The sequence below is a fragment of the Mustela nigripes genome, chromosome 10, assembly GCF_022355385.1.
Source record: "Mustela nigripes isolate SB6536 chromosome 10, MUSNIG.SB6536, whole genome shotgun sequence".
Classification (NCBI taxonomy): domain Eukaryota; kingdom Metazoa; phylum Chordata; class Mammalia; order Carnivora; family Mustelidae; genus Mustela; species Mustela nigripes.
This window is the reverse complement of record NC_081566.1, coordinates 44,243,010-44,259,592: the sequence shown is the minus strand read 5'-3', so window position 1 is coordinate 44,259,592 and position 16,583 is coordinate 44,243,010. Positions and strand designations below refer to the sequence as shown.

Below are 16,583 nucleotides of genomic sequence, written 5' to 3'. Positions count from 1 at the left end.
TTGTGTAGCTCATAATATTTCTTCATGAAACCTTCATGTAATTGTGTAAACAGATGTTAGTGACTACGTGACTAATGAAGGAGACAGATAAGGGACTAACACAGTAGGAAAAAAACTGGGTTTTCCCTACACATGAAGAAAAACTACAGATTTTTCTTCCCTTTTCACTATTTCATATATTGTCACATATTTTAATTTTACTGCATTATAGTATTACTTTTGAACATTGTTACTGGATCTTTTAAGTTTTTATATACTATAGTTTTTATATACTATAAGTTTTTATAAGTTTTATAAGTATATAAGTTTTTATATAGTATAGTCTGCATACTTTTAGTAATAAGATACTGTGAGTCGAGCTCTGTGCTTATCACTGGATACAAAGCATTTAAGAAATTCATATTCTAGGGGTGCCTGCCTGGCTCAGTCAATGGAGCATGTGACACTTGATTTTGGAGCTGTACGTTCCAGCCCCATGTTGGGTGTAGAGATTACTCAAAAACAAAACCTAAAAAAAAAAAAAAAAAAAAGAAAGAAAGAAAAGCAAAAAGAGAAGCTTCTGTTCTAGAATTAAACATCTAAGCAACTCAAGTCATTAGTAAGCTACTATAATACAATTTCTATTAAATGGGAAGATATACAAAAAAGAGATTAAGTGGCAAAAAGAAAATAAAATGATTTTTCACTTTCTTTGATTCCCACAATCAATTGATTATTAGGTCTACAGAATAGATCTGAAATGATTCATGAATCTGCTCTCACTCTCCACATCCATCATCTGGCTCAATCCCTCAGTCGGTCTCACTTGGACATCCTAATAGCTCGGTAAACAATCACTCCTGTGAGGCTCTTTGTGTCATCTCCACTGTACTCCATGGTTCCCCTGGAGCTACTTTATGATCTGGTTAAAACATTATACCTTTACCTCTAACTGTCATCAGTCACTCCCTACTTCTCCAGCAACATTCCTATTCATTAGTAAAGCTTAATTCACAGTCTCTTTCACACATTTGTGTGTGCACAGTATGTTCTCATGCAGTCTGTCTTGAGGCAATATTAAATAAACATCCCAGGATAATATTAAAGTGTTGGGATATTTTACTATCCTCGTATTAGGATCTCATTCCTCATTTTAAGAGACTTTTCAATACAAAAGTAATTACTTCAGGAATAAAGATGTTATATTAAGTCATGAAAACTTTACCTACATAGGTCTGTCAGATTGACTAAATTCATCAGTCAAAATCTGATGAAACTAGTACATAATTAGAATCTTGAGTTTTGGTATATATGGAGGGTGATAGGGTAGGGGAGGAAGATCATAAGGTCACAGCTTAAGCTCTATGTGGCTAAAACAGGCTCTGTTCGAGTGGGTGCAGAATGTAAAAGTACACTGGCTCACTGGTTTAAAAAAGGGTGACGTAGGGGAACCTGGGTGGCTCCGTTGTTAAGGGTCTCCCTTTAGATCAGGTCATGATCCCAGGGTCCTGGGATCAAGCCCCATACCGGGCTCCCCGCTCAGTAGCAGAGCCTGCTTGTCCCTCTCCCTGCTCGTACTCTCTCACTCTCTTTGAAATAAATAAACCTTTAAAAAAAGGGGGGGAGGTGAGGTAAAGAAAATAAAATCTGCAACTGGAACAGACAGCTAGTCCATCTTTTTTTTTTTTTTAATCATTATACCACTAGTACCTAGACTAACAAATTGTTCACAGTAGGACTCAATAAAATGTTTTGAATGAGTAAATGAGAGTGAAAGAGGATATAACTGTTCTTCTTTATTAATCATTGTTATCAAGAAACTACTTCAGAGATGGAAAATCATCGATCTGAGTTATAATAGAATATGCCTGGCACTTTCCAAACATTGAAGGAATAGGCTACTCTGGTTTTCAGCATCACGCAATTGAGTCTTGGAGAAAAACAAGACTATAAGAAAATTAATGGAGAAAAATATAAAGATGCTTTGAGTTAATTCAATTTTAAGTGGTCCACAAGAAAATGGCTTGAAATACTAATGTTCAATGGCAATGTCATCAAGTGTCAAAGAGAACAAACAAGAAAGCTGGTTTGGCTCTTCAATAGAGCCACATATTAAAATTTTAATATCTACAAAAAAAGTAAAACAAATAAGTTATTGATTTTTTTTTTGCTAGGAGGAATGAAGGACAAGATAATATTTCACTTAAAAAATAATTCACATCAATGTTAATTTTTTACTTTTGATTAAATGGATATACTTATATAAGAAATTAACATCCTGGGAAGCTGTGTGATGCAAAGGGTATATGGGAAGGCTCATTCCTGTCTATACTAATCTTCTATCTAAAAAAAATGAAAAAGCAAGTGCAATGAAAAATGAGATATTATTTTTTTTGTTTTTTATTTTTTAAAGCTTTTATTTATTTATTTGAGAGAGAGAGAGTAAAAGAGAAAGAGAGAAGAGCACAAGCAAGGGGAGGGCCAGAGGGAATGGGACAAGCATTGCTGAGTGGGGAGCCTAACTGGGGGCTCCATCTCAGGACCCTGAGATCATGACCTAAGCAGACGGCAGACACTAACCAGACAGAGCCACCCAAATACCTCCAAATACTGATTTAATACTGAATTGTAAAAATGCAATTATAAAAGACATCTTGGGGATGACTGCCAACATTTAAATACAAATGACACATGAAAATATCTGACCCTCTTAGGCATGAAAATGTTATGCTGGGTATTAGTAGAATGTCATTCCTCGGAAAAGCACGCTGAAGTTAAAATGTGTGTGTACATGTGTGTGCATGTGCACATGTGTGTGTGTGTGTGTGTGTGTGTGTGTGTGAAGAGAAGATTAAGCAAATGTGGGAAACTGCTAATTGCTGAATGTAAATGAAGGGAATACAAGTTTTCATTGTATAATTTTTAAGCTGCATGTTTGATTTTTTTATAAAGTAAAAAGTAGCGGAGAAAGAAAAAATTTTAAGACTCTTTAAATTTTGCTGGTCTTGAACATGGCCTTAGGTTAAGTGGCTTCTGTTGATCTCTGCAATAACACAAACATCAAAGAGAATATTTTTATCCAAAAATGGAGAATTTTCAAAGTTGGGGTATTTCATCTTTTGAAATTGTAGGAATTCAAAGCATTATGTTCTTAAGTAGGTTGTAAGAATGAAATTTAAACTGATATCTACGTGGGTGTTATATGGGAAATGAAGAAATTATTCAGCAGGAAAAACTCACACCTTACCACTTGGTGAAAGTCAAGAATTGCACATACGTATGTTATTTAGAAACAGCTAACATAATTTCCAATATTTATATTACTTGGAAATATTTTCCACTCTTGTCTAGAAAAAAAGTGAAGCATTGGGATGTCTTGTGTTTCAGCAAAATGAGACAAGGCCTTCATTTTTAGTCACATCATTTCCCCAAGATTCGTGTGTGTGCGTGCATATTCACAGATGAACACGTGTGTGTATTTTAAACAATATTTTTAAATAATGGTAGTCACAACTACCTACAATAGGAAATATATTTGTACAGTATTATCAATGATATTGTAAAAAATACTCTTGTCTATACGCTAATTTGTATTGCAATTGAAATCTTCTTAATTTTTTTTTTTTTAATTCCCAGAACTGCTACTGCTCTAGTATAATGAATCATTCTTCTAGGCATGTTTTAGTTGTGAAGTAGAGAAAATTTCATTCAGTCAACACTTTACTATTGAGGTATGATTCTTCCTTTCATTCATGAACGTTAATTCAAAATCTGTTACTTATGAAATACCATAGTCAAAGCATGGACAATAAAATTTATAGAAAACTCACAATTTACAAAGAGATTTTTAAAGTCTTTACTCTGACTTTTACATTTTCTACTCAGACAAATTTATTTATAAATTGATATTTAACATTCTTCCCTACCACGTGTGGGTGAAAATTTAACAATTTGATTTTTATGTCTTTGTACATCTGTTCAAATGAGATAGAAAATTTTCAAGGACCCAGTATGTTGAAAAAAAATTAGTTGACAAATAAAATGCAATTGAATATGCACCCACAGATGATATAACCCTTTTTCTGGGAGGTAAAGATAGAGTGGCAACCTAAATTTAGCAATCGGTTTACTCATATAACCGGGATTCATCTCCCACTGATTTTCTGAGTAATTTCGTCTGACAAGGAGACAAACAGCAACTTCTTTTAGATTCAACTAATTGGAGAGCTCAGTTTATTCTTTAAGTTCATTCAAGGTTTTTCAATAAAAGAGTTCCTAATAAAGTACATTTTTCCTTATGTTTCTTTTGTTTTAGTGTTTTGTTTCTTTTTTAATGATTTCTGGAATATAGAGTTAAGAAAGAGATAAGGATTTGGTTTTATTTTGATTAAAATTTAGTCTATAGAAACACGTCTGAGCTGGACTATTATAATATTTTGCTTTTTTCATCCTGGTTTTGCCACTAAGAGGAGAATATTTGTGAAGGGCTCAACAATGTGGAACCCTTTTTTTTTTCTAGGTGATTTCTGTTCAGATATATGACCTTGGAGAGACTTTACTAGAATTGCTAGTCCCACAAGAGGCTGTCAGAGAATACAAGATGTTACAAAACCACATTTTTATATTAGTCACAGCTATGGAACACTGCCATTACTTCTTCCTATGTTTCAGTACCAACTGCCACTTCTTAAAAAAGAATTGTATTGATAAAAAATATTTCTCACTGGAAAAGAGATTTAACACAACCAAAGCTATAGTACCATTTGACTTTTGTTCTACAGAGGTTGACAAAAAAATAATCCACAAGAGAGGATCTTTTAAAAATAATGATACGGTGAAAGAATGCTGGCATTAATGTACTGGAAAGAGGAAACTATTGAATTCAAGCTGCCATGGAAGGCACGAAGATATAGCAGCCTACTATAAGATGTAGCAGCCTACTATAGCACACAAATGGTAACCACTACTGCAAATGTGCTGGGGAACATGAAGACCAGCAGTAGGTTTATGGGCAGAACTCATGGATACCCAGGAAAGAAGACAAGGGGAGTGTTTTGACACAGCCCTGATCATGGGATAAACCTGGGTTGTGTCAGTGAGTAAACCTGGGATTCTCGAGGAGTCTAACCTATAGCACTTGATGGACTGCATGCAAAGGATCAAAGAATGATTCATGGATTTTGGCTTGAGTTCTAAGTAGATGGTGTTGAGAAGTATGGGATAGAAACAGATTTAAAGTCAGGGAAAATCAATATATACTTCCAGATATCTTAATTTTGAGACAGCTGTTAGAAACCTAATAAGAGATACTGACTATAGAGTTAGAGATACAAGACTGAACCTCAGAGTGAATACTGAGGGAGAGATTTAATTTTGGAAATCATAGAAATAAATGAGGTTCCCTAAGGAAAAATTATGTAGGGAATACTGTAGAAAATCTTATTTAAATAATATGGCAATTTTATATCTAGCTTTCCACTGCTTACTCCTTTTATCTATTTTTGTAGTCTTAATGCACTCCTTAGGATTTCCAGGAAAGCACTGAGTTAAAGTGGTTTTGGTAAGCATCCCTGTTTGTACCTAACCTTAAAGGCAGACTTTCAATAGGTGGTCATTAAATATTCTTTTTTTACCTCTAGGTTACTGTGCAGATGATTTTCGTTAGGCTAAGGTATATTTTCTCCGTAGCTTTCTAACACTTTTGCTTTCTTTCTTTTTCTTTTTTTTCAGATTGTAAATGGGATACTAAATTCTCTCTCAAAAGCTTTTTTTGTATCCATTAAATTTTATTTTTTTTTTGACATGATGATCTATTTCTGGAATAACTTCAATTGGTGATGATATATTATTTTTTAAAATACATTACTTTGATAATTTTGCCAATGTATTTTAGATAATTTTTCAACTATGTTAATCAATTAAATTGGTTTCTAATCATTTCTCATGTTATCCTTAATAAGTTTTGTATCATGGCTAGGTCAGCCTCATAAAATGAGTTGGGAAAAGATCTTTCTTTTTCTACTCTCTGGAAGATATGTGCAAACTGAGAGCTATGTGTTTTTTGAATGTCTATAATAAGCTGTAAGACATCATGAAAAATGCTCAATCACTTTTCCTGGAAATAAAGGTAATATAGACTTAGAAAGATGAGAAATAGGTACTCAAGATTCATGAAAATCCTCAATTTGATAGGTACCAGTTACTGGTGGCTGATGTTCTTTTGAGTATTTTTTTAATTATAATAACGCTAAGAGATAGTTACTCTTATTATTCACACTTTATATATCAAAGAACTCAAGCTGAGAGAAATTAAGAAGCCCGAGGTCATGTAGTTACTATACAGTAGAATTGAAATTTGACTGAGGATAGTTTCATTCCAGGATTTGTGCTATCGAACTCTTTACTTTGACAAATTTATCATAAAAAGGAAAATCGCTGAAAGTAAAATTTCTATGAGCCAGTTTGAGTTTATTTTCTTCTTAGGAAATCTGTGGTGATTAAAATGATCAAATTATCTATGAAATATATTTTTATGTTATTGAATCTCTGTAAGACTTGTAGTGGTTTACATTCACAAATTCTGTATCATAGCCATTATGCTACCGAATATATTTCCTATCTCCAGACTTACTATTTTTATTTTTCTCTCTCAGTAAAATAGGTTAAGAACATATCTTTTCTGCTGCTGAAATCATGCCCATAAAGACATCTCTCCTATAACTCTCATCAAAGTGTAGAAGACTATTTTAATCAATAATATAATAATTCATTCAAATGATATTGCAACAACTCAACAGTTTAATGAGTATAGTCATTTTGTTCAGAAGAAAAGGATCCATATATGATATGACTGATAAATGTGCATAAAGTACTAGCTGCTAGATCACTATATTATTTTTACTTTTTAATTTTTATATACTCATAACTCAAATTTTGAAGTTTCTTCTTTTCATCTTTTAAAACCATGGATTTATTTTTTAAAAAAATATAAATTATAGACATGGTAGTAGTTCTACAATTTAGCATGTATGAAGAGGTTATTTAAATAAACAGAAATAAAATGATCTCATTTTATATCCTGTATAATTGGAATTGTACTATTTAATACTCACAAGAATGCAAAGACAAAAATATTGTGAATATTATCAAATGAATGTTGGTTTAAGATTAAAGCAATTATTATTTTGTTACAAATGATATTAGATATCTATTGCCAAGTAATAGATAACTACAAACAAAACTCATTAACTTTGAGCAACCAATACTTTTATTTCTCAAAATTCTGTAGGTCAGCATGACTCTCTGGGTTGACTGTGGGTAAGTTAGGAGCTAGAGAGGTGGGGAGCCTGGGATGGATAAGCGTCACTTCCCATGTGATTTTCCATCCTTAGGGAGGCTAAGCTGGGATTCTTTTTTTTTTTTTTCTTATGATTTTACTTATTTATTTGAGGGATAGAACCAACAGTGGGGAAGGGCAAATGGAGAGAGACAGAAAGAAAGAGAAAGAGAGAGAGAAGCAGACGCCTTACTAAGCAGGAAGCCCAACCTATGCCTCAATCCCAGGACACATTCTGGTCACAGTCACAAAACCAGCCTGTATTCAAGGAGTAGAGAACTAAATTTCACCTCTTCATGGAATAAACTGCAAGATCCCATCAACACCAGACAGACACAGGGAACATGGTTCATTGAAGACCATTATCTTAACAATCTACCATACAAACTAAATGCCAGCTTGATATACTGTCCTTAGAAAGGTAAAGTCTCTAATCTTTTAACCTCAGGCTGAGATGTGAAATATATTATATTGGTTTAAGAGTCTCATAGATCACTCCAAACTATTTTATGACATTTTAATGAAAGTAGGATGCTTTTACTTTTCATAATATTAAAAAAAGAGTTCTTCTGAGATGTTGTAATCTCAACCTAAAAGAAGACAGATGTCATTAAAAGGTATTTCAGCAGGTGTCATAAATAAGAAATATTGTGACAAATTATCAGGATAGAACTTTTAACTATCACATTCATTTCAATGAACTTATCAAAATAATGGCAAGATAAGAATATGAAAGAGAATTAATGTAAATAGTCTTTGTAATTTTTTATTTGTAAAGGCGGAATATTCCCGTGAATTTGATCTATCTGTTGTAAACCTATCTAGGGATAGGGAAAAGAATTAAATCTATTCTGAATCTTAGTTATAACACATTAAAAATTATAATTTGTCTTCCCAAACTACATATTGTTTTAGGATCCACATCTGATATCCATTTATTGATCACCTAATATGTTTCAGATATTATTTCCTTACTGATAATCTTAACCAATGAAATAGAGACCTCATACATACAATAACATAAATTAACAGAAGAGAAAAATAGGGTTCAGAATACTAACTTGGCTATCTAAATCTTAAGTGATGGCACTCAAATTTAAATTCACATTTTTAGGACTTATGTCATTGCTGCCTTCCTTAAAATAATTTCATGTTAAGTCATTATCAGGCATGATAAAAATTTTACAATAATATTCCTTTTGGGAGTGCCTGGGTGGCTCAGGGGGTTAAGCCTCTGCCTTCAGCTCAGGTCATGATCTTGGGGTCCTGGGATCAAGCCCCACATCGGGCTATTGGCTTGGCGGGGAGCCCACTTTCCCTTTCTTTCTGCCTGCCTCTCTGCCTACTTGTGATCTCACTCTCTGTCAAATAAATAAATAAAAATCTTTAAAAAATATTCCTTTTACTAGATAATAATAAAAAGAAGGCAGCTTAGTTGCAAAGGTCTTTTAGATAAACAATTGGCATTTCTTGAAAGCTAATTACATATGTAACAGGTAGTAGATGTAGAATTTACATGTATTTTCCATTAAATTTCACAAAGCCACTTACAAAGGAGGTGTTCTTATTTTTAATTTTCAGTTTAGGGAACAGGTTTTTTTTTTTTTTAAAACAAAACAAAATCATAGCCCCATCATCACAAATCATTTAAATTAGTATTTGTACTTAAAACAAACGTTCAAACAGATACTAAAATGCAGCCACAGTTAAGAGCCATTGCTTTGTTTGCCATACATTTTTAGTAAACTGATGTCATTAAAATCAAGAGTAAAAGATAAAAAACAGCAAACTAAATTGCAACAATTTCATGGTTTTCTTGGTATTTAGAAATTTCTTAGTGTTTATAATTTTTCATTTAAGTATCACATATGAATAGGTAAGCATTTTAAGATATATAAACACAGATGAAGAAATACATTTGTTAACACATAGTTAAAATGATTTGCATTTTAATGATGTTTGCAACTTTAAATTATTAGGGTGAAATACTAAAAAAAACAAACAAACAAGGATGTCATTTTTTTCAATGTACATAAGCTATTTCCTGGATCAAAATTAGTTCCTATGGAAACATTTAAGAAAAAAATAAAGTATGATCTTACTGTTCAATTTCTTAACAGTTTAAAGTATATGAAATGACAGTTTAAAGTATATGAAACAAAGTCATATGAAATGACTTTAAAAAACTCACATGTATGTTTTTCTTGAAATGTTTTCAAAATCTATATTATCTCCAAATAAATCTTCAAATAAATTTATTATCTCCAAATAAATATATTTTAATACACTTGAATATATTTTAACATTACAATATATTTTAATTTTACTCTAATGCATGCTAAGCTTACAAATGTATTAAGTAATCTATAACAGAGCACCACCTATCCATAACAAAGATAGGTAGATATTATTTATAACAAAGCACTACCTATTTATGTATAAACATAGTATAAATTAATGGCTGCAACATTCAAGACCTGCGTCTATGTTATGGATAAAACTGTAAATGCTAATCTATTTATAGTCTTACCAAGGTGTCCAGTAAATTCAATTGATTAAATCACCAAATTATAAAAGAAGAAAAAATTTTCACTCCCAAAACATTACCTGGACATTTTTAAAGTAAATGAATTCTCTCTTAACAAGTAGATGACAAAAAGAAATCCTTCTATTCTATGCAATCATGAATATATATATTAAGTTGCCACTAATTTCAGAGACATAACTCTTACTATCATAGTTGGAGGAAATTCAAAGTATCTCATTTGAGACTAAACTTACCAGCAAATTTGATATGGAATTTATTTTCAGGCTTTAATATCTGGACATACAAAGGACAATTTGGAGCAAAATCTTTTACAGCCCATGCTCTCAAAATTGTTTGGTGGTCCTGAAATGATAAATATCAAAAGATCATGAAATAAATTGAAAAATTTGTAATATATAAAGTAAAAATCTTCAATTGGTGTGTTAAATTAAATGGTCACATCCACAGTTTAACATTAAACATACAAAATAATGAATTGCAAGGACTTATTTTTAAAGATTCTTATTATTTCTATAAAGAAGAGTAACAATACCTAATTCAATCAGTGTTAATTACCAGCTCTTAGAAAATTAGCAGAGATTAGGAGGAAAATTTCTTGACAAACTTAAAAGTAATTTTCTTAGAAATAATTGAGGGGCAGAGGCTTCAGAAATACAATACAACTAATAGTCTGTTAACAGTTTCCATGGAAAAAAATGCAAATTTATAACAATTTTAACATGCTTAGGAAGCTTGGCAAAAGGAGAATGATTACAGTGACCATGCATGTAAAAACACACCATTCTATTTATTTATTTATTTTTGTATAGCAGTAAAAGGATTTTTGACTCTATGAGTGTGTGTGTGTGTGTGTGTGTGTGTGTGTGTGTGTTAGAAGAGATCAGTAACTTTCAGATACAAAAAAAAAAAGTTTTAAAAAAGCTTCTAGGACTGAGAAAAGGAATAAAAAAAGATGCTTAACATTAATGTTACACAAACTGTGACCCCATAAATTATTATTTAATTAACTAAGTATATCAAAGCAAATTATCTGAGAAATGTATCAGTTAGCCAATATATTTTGAAAAAGAAAACAAAATCCTGTTCAAGGGTACGCTGTCCATATGGTAGTCATTAGCCACACGGGGCTGTCTAAATTTAAATTAACTAAAGTTAAGAATTCCATTTCCCTATCAGATGATCCACATTTCCAGTGCTCAAAGCTGTCTGTGGCTAATTCAAAACTATATGGGACACTGCAGATTTAAGCATCTGCATCATCACAGAAAGTTCTATTTGACAATGTTAGGGAAAGAAAAGGATAAGTAAAAATACAAGTAGATATGAGAGATTGTTTACAGAAATGCAGAAAGAAGCTGCTGTCAGTGGTTGGTATGAAAGTTGATGAAGTGTACTCAGAATTCCTTAACTAGATAAGTGGACAATGTGTGTCTTGCAGGGAAAGTCTCAAAGCATGACGATGAACCTGATACACTGAGACAGTTAATTTTATGTGTCAACTTGGCTGGGCCATGAGGTGCCCAGGTATTTGGTTAAACATTATTCTGGATGAGTAGGAAATCCCAGAAAAGGGAGGGGTGGAGAAGAGAAGTCACAAATTCTGCATATAAATTTATATGACATCAGCAAACCTCTAAACCACGCATGCCTGGGACAGAATAAGAGCAATCTCAAGGGAGATTTGAATCACTGCCAACTATGAGGGTGATAGAGTTTGCATTCTAGTGAACTAAATTAACTGCTTGCCAAAATAAGAATGTCAACACTCTTTGGAGAAACACAGGAAATACACAAGCTTCACAACATAATATAATAACCAGAATACATTGCAAAATTATTCAGTATATGAAGTGCCAGAAAAATGTGACCTAATTGTTAATTTCATGGGGGAAAAAAACAAAGTCCAATAAACATTAGCCTTTAGATGATCTAGATGTTTGAATTATCAGACTAGGGCTTTAAAAAAGTGAATAAAAGTATCATCACTGAGGTAAAGCAAATATGGTCAAAATAAATAGAAAAAAACTCAGTAAAGGAATGGGATATATTTTTAAAATTAAACAAAAAGCTCAAATATCAGCAAAACATATTCACTGGATGGTCTGTGAAGTAGAATGGGGATGACATAGGAGTCAGTGAACTTGACCATAGATCAACAGAATTTATTGAATTTGAAAAACAAAGAGAAGAGGGATGGAAAAGGAACAGAGTTCAGGGACTTGTGCAACGATGTAAAAATGTCTTATATAATGTAATTGGATTTCCAGGAAGAACACAAAAGAGAAAATAGAATAGAAAATGATTTGAAGAAATAGTGGCTGGAAACTTACCAATTTTGTTAAAGGCATAATTTTCCATATTCAAGGAGCTCAGAGAATCCCAAACCACATAAACAAAAAAAATTTACCACACCCAAGCATTCTGTAGTCTAATTATTGAAAGCCAATGGTAAATATAATATTTTGAAAGCAGCCAAAGAAAAACAGTTGTATGGCCAAGAATTCTCATCAGAAACCATGGAAACCAGGGGACAGTGAAACAATATCCTAAACTCCAGAACGAAGAGGGGGAAAAAAAACTATTAAGTCATCATTTCATAGAGAAAAATCCTTCAAAGAGATGAAATACAGGACTTTTTCAATTATTGCTTAAAAACGTGTTGTCATCAGCATCATACTATAAGAAAATTATAAGAAATGTCCTTATGCTAAAGGGATATGATACCAGAGGCAAAGTTAGAACTTCAGATATCAAAGAAGAGTATCAAAAATGAGTAATATCTGAGAGAACAAAGATACATTTTTTCTTTAAAAATATATATACCTTTACAAAGAAAACTTTATAGTATCATCTTGTAGAATTTGATATGTATAAAAATAATAGTAGAATAAGTACAAAGTTTCTAACCTCAATAAATTCTGCAATTGTAAAAAATAAGTAAATTGTGCAATATTAACATGAAGCAGACTGTGAAGAGTTAAGCCTGTGTAGGGTAGTCCCTAGAGTAGTCACTAAAAAAATTTCAAAAGATAATTTCTAAAAAGCCAATAGGCATATTAAACTTGAATTCCTCAAAAAAAATCAAATAATAATAAAAGTAAAAAAGAGAAAACAGAGGAACATGAATGGGTAGGGAGATACAGGAAACAATTTAGTTAGACCTACATCCAATTATATAAATGATGGTACTAAATGTTAATGAATTAAACATATTAAAATATAAAGAAAATTAGAAAAACAAAACTAAGATCCAACCATAAGCAATTTAGGAGAGAGGGCACCTGGATGGCTGGGTCAGTTAAGCATCCAACTCTTGATTTCAGCTCAGATCATGATCTCAGGGGTGTGGGATCAAGTCCTGAGTCAGGCTTCACACTCACTGTGGAGTCTGCTTGAGATTCTCTTTCTTCCTCTCACTCTGCCCCTCCCCTGCTCTTTCTCAAATAAATAAATAAAATCTTAAAAAAAAAATAAAATGGGGTACCTGGGTGGCTCAGTTGGTTAAGCATCTGCCTTCCATCACAGGTCATGATCTTGGGGTCCTAGGATCGAGGCCCACATAGCGTTCCCTGTTCATTGGGAAGTTTGCTTCTCCCTCTCCCTCTGTCCCTATCTCTCTCTCTCACTCTATCTCAAATAAGTAAATAAAATCTTTAAAAATAAATAAATAAATAAATAAAATAATGTTACTGATAAAAGAAGTGATAAGAAGGGGGAAAAAAGCCTTCAATTTGAAAATAAGCAAAAGATCTGAACAGATACCTCACCAAAGAGGATACACAGATGACAGATAAGCATATGAAAAGATGCTTAACACCATATGTCAACAGAGAATTGCAAACTAAAACAACAATGAAATACTACCACACAATTATTAGAATGACTAAAATCCCAAATACTGATGACACCAAATACTAGTGAGGATGTGGGACAGTAGAAAGAGTCATTCACTGCTGGTGGGGATGCAAAATCATTCAGCAGCTTTGGAAGACAGTCTACAGTTCCTTATAAAACAAAACATAGCCTTATTGTGTAATCCAGCAATTGTGCTCCTTGGTATTTACCCGAATGATTTATCTACCCAAAACCTGCACTTGAAAGTTCACAGCAATCTTATTCATAATTGCAAAAACTTGGAAGTAACCAAGCTGTCCTTCAATAGATGAATGGATAGAACAAACAGGTATATCCAGACAATAGAATATTATTCAACAGTAAAGAGAAATGAGCTCTCCAGCCATGAAAAGACATGGAGAAAACTCAAATGCATATTGCTAAATGAAAGAGGGCTGACTTAGGCTGCAGACCGAGATGCCTGGGTGGCAGAGTCCATCAAGCATCTCTTAGTTTCAGTTCAGGTTGTGATCTCAGGGTCATGAGATGGAACGCCAAGTGAGTCTCTGCATTCAGCATGGAGTCTGCCTAAGACTCTCTTTCCCTCTCCCTCTGCCCCTCCCAGAGCACACACACACACTCTCTCTCAAATAAATGAATAAAATCTTAAAAAAAAAAAAAGGGCTGAATACCTTAGAAAGCATAAAAAGATCAGTGGTTGTTGAGGCGCTTGTCATGGGGGAGAGTGTAAGAAGTTATGATGGATAGATGGAGTACAGAGGATTTTTAAGCAGTGAAAGTATTCTGTAGGATATTGTAATGATGGACAAACTTCACTATACATTGGTCAAAACCCATAAAATGCACAAAGTGAAGAGTAAACCCTAATGTAAACCATGGACTTTAATTAATAATGTATAAATATTTGCTAATTGTCACAATTGTACTGAACTTATGTCAGATGCTAATAACAGTGGAAACTGGGGAGAATGGATGGTGGAAATTCTCTCTGTTTTTTGCTCAATTCTTCCGTAAACCCAAAACTGCTGAAAAAAAAAACAAATAATGTATTAAAAAAAATGTAAGCATGCAAAGTTTGAACTTTAGAGTCACAGTTTTGGGGCTCTAATTTTGCTGTAGAATTTACAAACTGCATTAGTTTAAGTTACTAAACAAATCTAATTCTCAGGACAAAATGTTCAATTACATTTGTAAAGTTGATGTAGACAGCTTGCTTTTCTCATTTCAACTGAATTTGGCACCATGTGACATGTAGACCGCTGGCCCCCTAAAATTTTCTCCCCAGGCGTCTGTAACACTAATTGCCCATTGGCTTTCTTACCCCAAATTGAACTCATCTTCCTGCTGGTAATGCTTCCTTGCCTGGAGATGGATTTTTACCAGCACCAAATCCTGAACTCCTCCACCCCTCATACGCCTGCATTCAATCAGTCCTCAAGTCTTGTTGATGACACCTTCTAAGTATTGCTCTAATATATCTACTTCTCTCCAACCTGACTCTGAACAGTTGTCTCTTCAGACTTGGAGTGAAGGCAACAGCCTCCATATCAGTCCATTTCAAGTTTTATATTTGTTACTAATTCTGTGTTTTTATCAGATTTACTGCCCTTTCAAATGACAATCTGTTTGGATATTTGGCTACTGACAACCCTGCAGTGACTTTCTTTACTCTTAGCATCAAGTCTAAACTTCTTAGCAAGGCTTACAAGACTCTTTATTAAACTGTCCCCAAACTACTTCCCAGCCTTGGCACTCATTATTCCAGTGCATTCTCCACTGTTGGGCCTCCAGGACTTCTGACGGGAAACAGAACTTCTGTCATTTATTCTGGCAGACCCTCTTCTCCCAACTAACATCCACGCCAGCCACTCCCATTGTATTCTGTGTTTGCCCATCATAGTGTTAACCCACCTTTTTAAAATGTGGATCCCCACTAAACTGTAAACTCTAAGAAAACAAGGGCCATGTTTTATGCTTCATTCATGCAAAGTGTATCTCTAATACCGAGCTTTCATTTGCTTTTCAAAGATGAGCAGGAAAAAACATATGGACTTCATAGGGATATTGTGAACATTAAATGAGACAAGGTAAAGCAGCATCAGGCATAGAGAAAACACTTAGTAAATATGTCAAGTCAGTGGATAGTTGGATGAAGCACTGATCCTAAAAGCTCATAAATCTTCCTTGTTTTATTCATGCATTGTGCCCTACCAACAAGAACCTATAATCCTGTGAGTGGAGCATTAAGTAAGGAAAAAGGAAACAAGGGAAGTGTACAATAGCATAAACGTTGCATAGAAAATAAGTATTTGCTAACACACATAATAAAACCAGCACAGAAACAAGATTTTTAATTCATTCTTCTACAACAGAGAATGATATTGATCTTTTTTTTTTCCTTGCTGACAAAATTCAACCTGAAATAAGATACTCCAAACTTAACTGTAACCAAAAAGTAAAAGTATCCACCATGACAACTTTGGAATGAGCAGTCTAAACAATAAAGGAAGGTAACATATTGAGTCATCGTGTTTATTCTACTGTGAAAGCAGAATATTTTATCTGAAGTCAGTTAATCTAAAAATTAATTGGCTAAAATAATCTTACATAAGTCAACTTTTATAACTTGAAATAGCTAAAAATTATTCATTTGTTGGTGTTCTAAGGATCTAAAATATATCACTTTACCCATGACAAGGATCTTTCCTGAACTCCAAATGACCCATAAAAGAAACCAGAGATTTCAGATGAAATTTTTATACATGAATTGTTTCCTCCTTCTCCATGAGAACTTGTAGTTTTCATTAGATTCTCAAATATAGTCTATGACTCAGAAAATGGTTAAGACATTAGTCTGATCAAAGG

General features: G+C 33.1%; 1 protein-coding gene across 1 annotated transcript in view; it reads right to left on the bottom strand.

The window, feature by feature from the left end:
- The window catches only part of KCNT2 (potassium sodium-activated channel subfamily T member 2), a 344,033-nt gene that overhangs the window by 140,426 nt on the left and 187,024 nt on the right, over positions 1-16,583 (bottom strand). Inside the window, exon 13 of the mRNA XM_059414103.1 lies at positions 10,097-10,205. Coding sequence (XP_059270086.1) covers positions 10,097-10,205 — 109 coding nt within the window. The remainder of the gene's footprint in view (positions 1-10,096; positions 10,206-16,583) is intronic.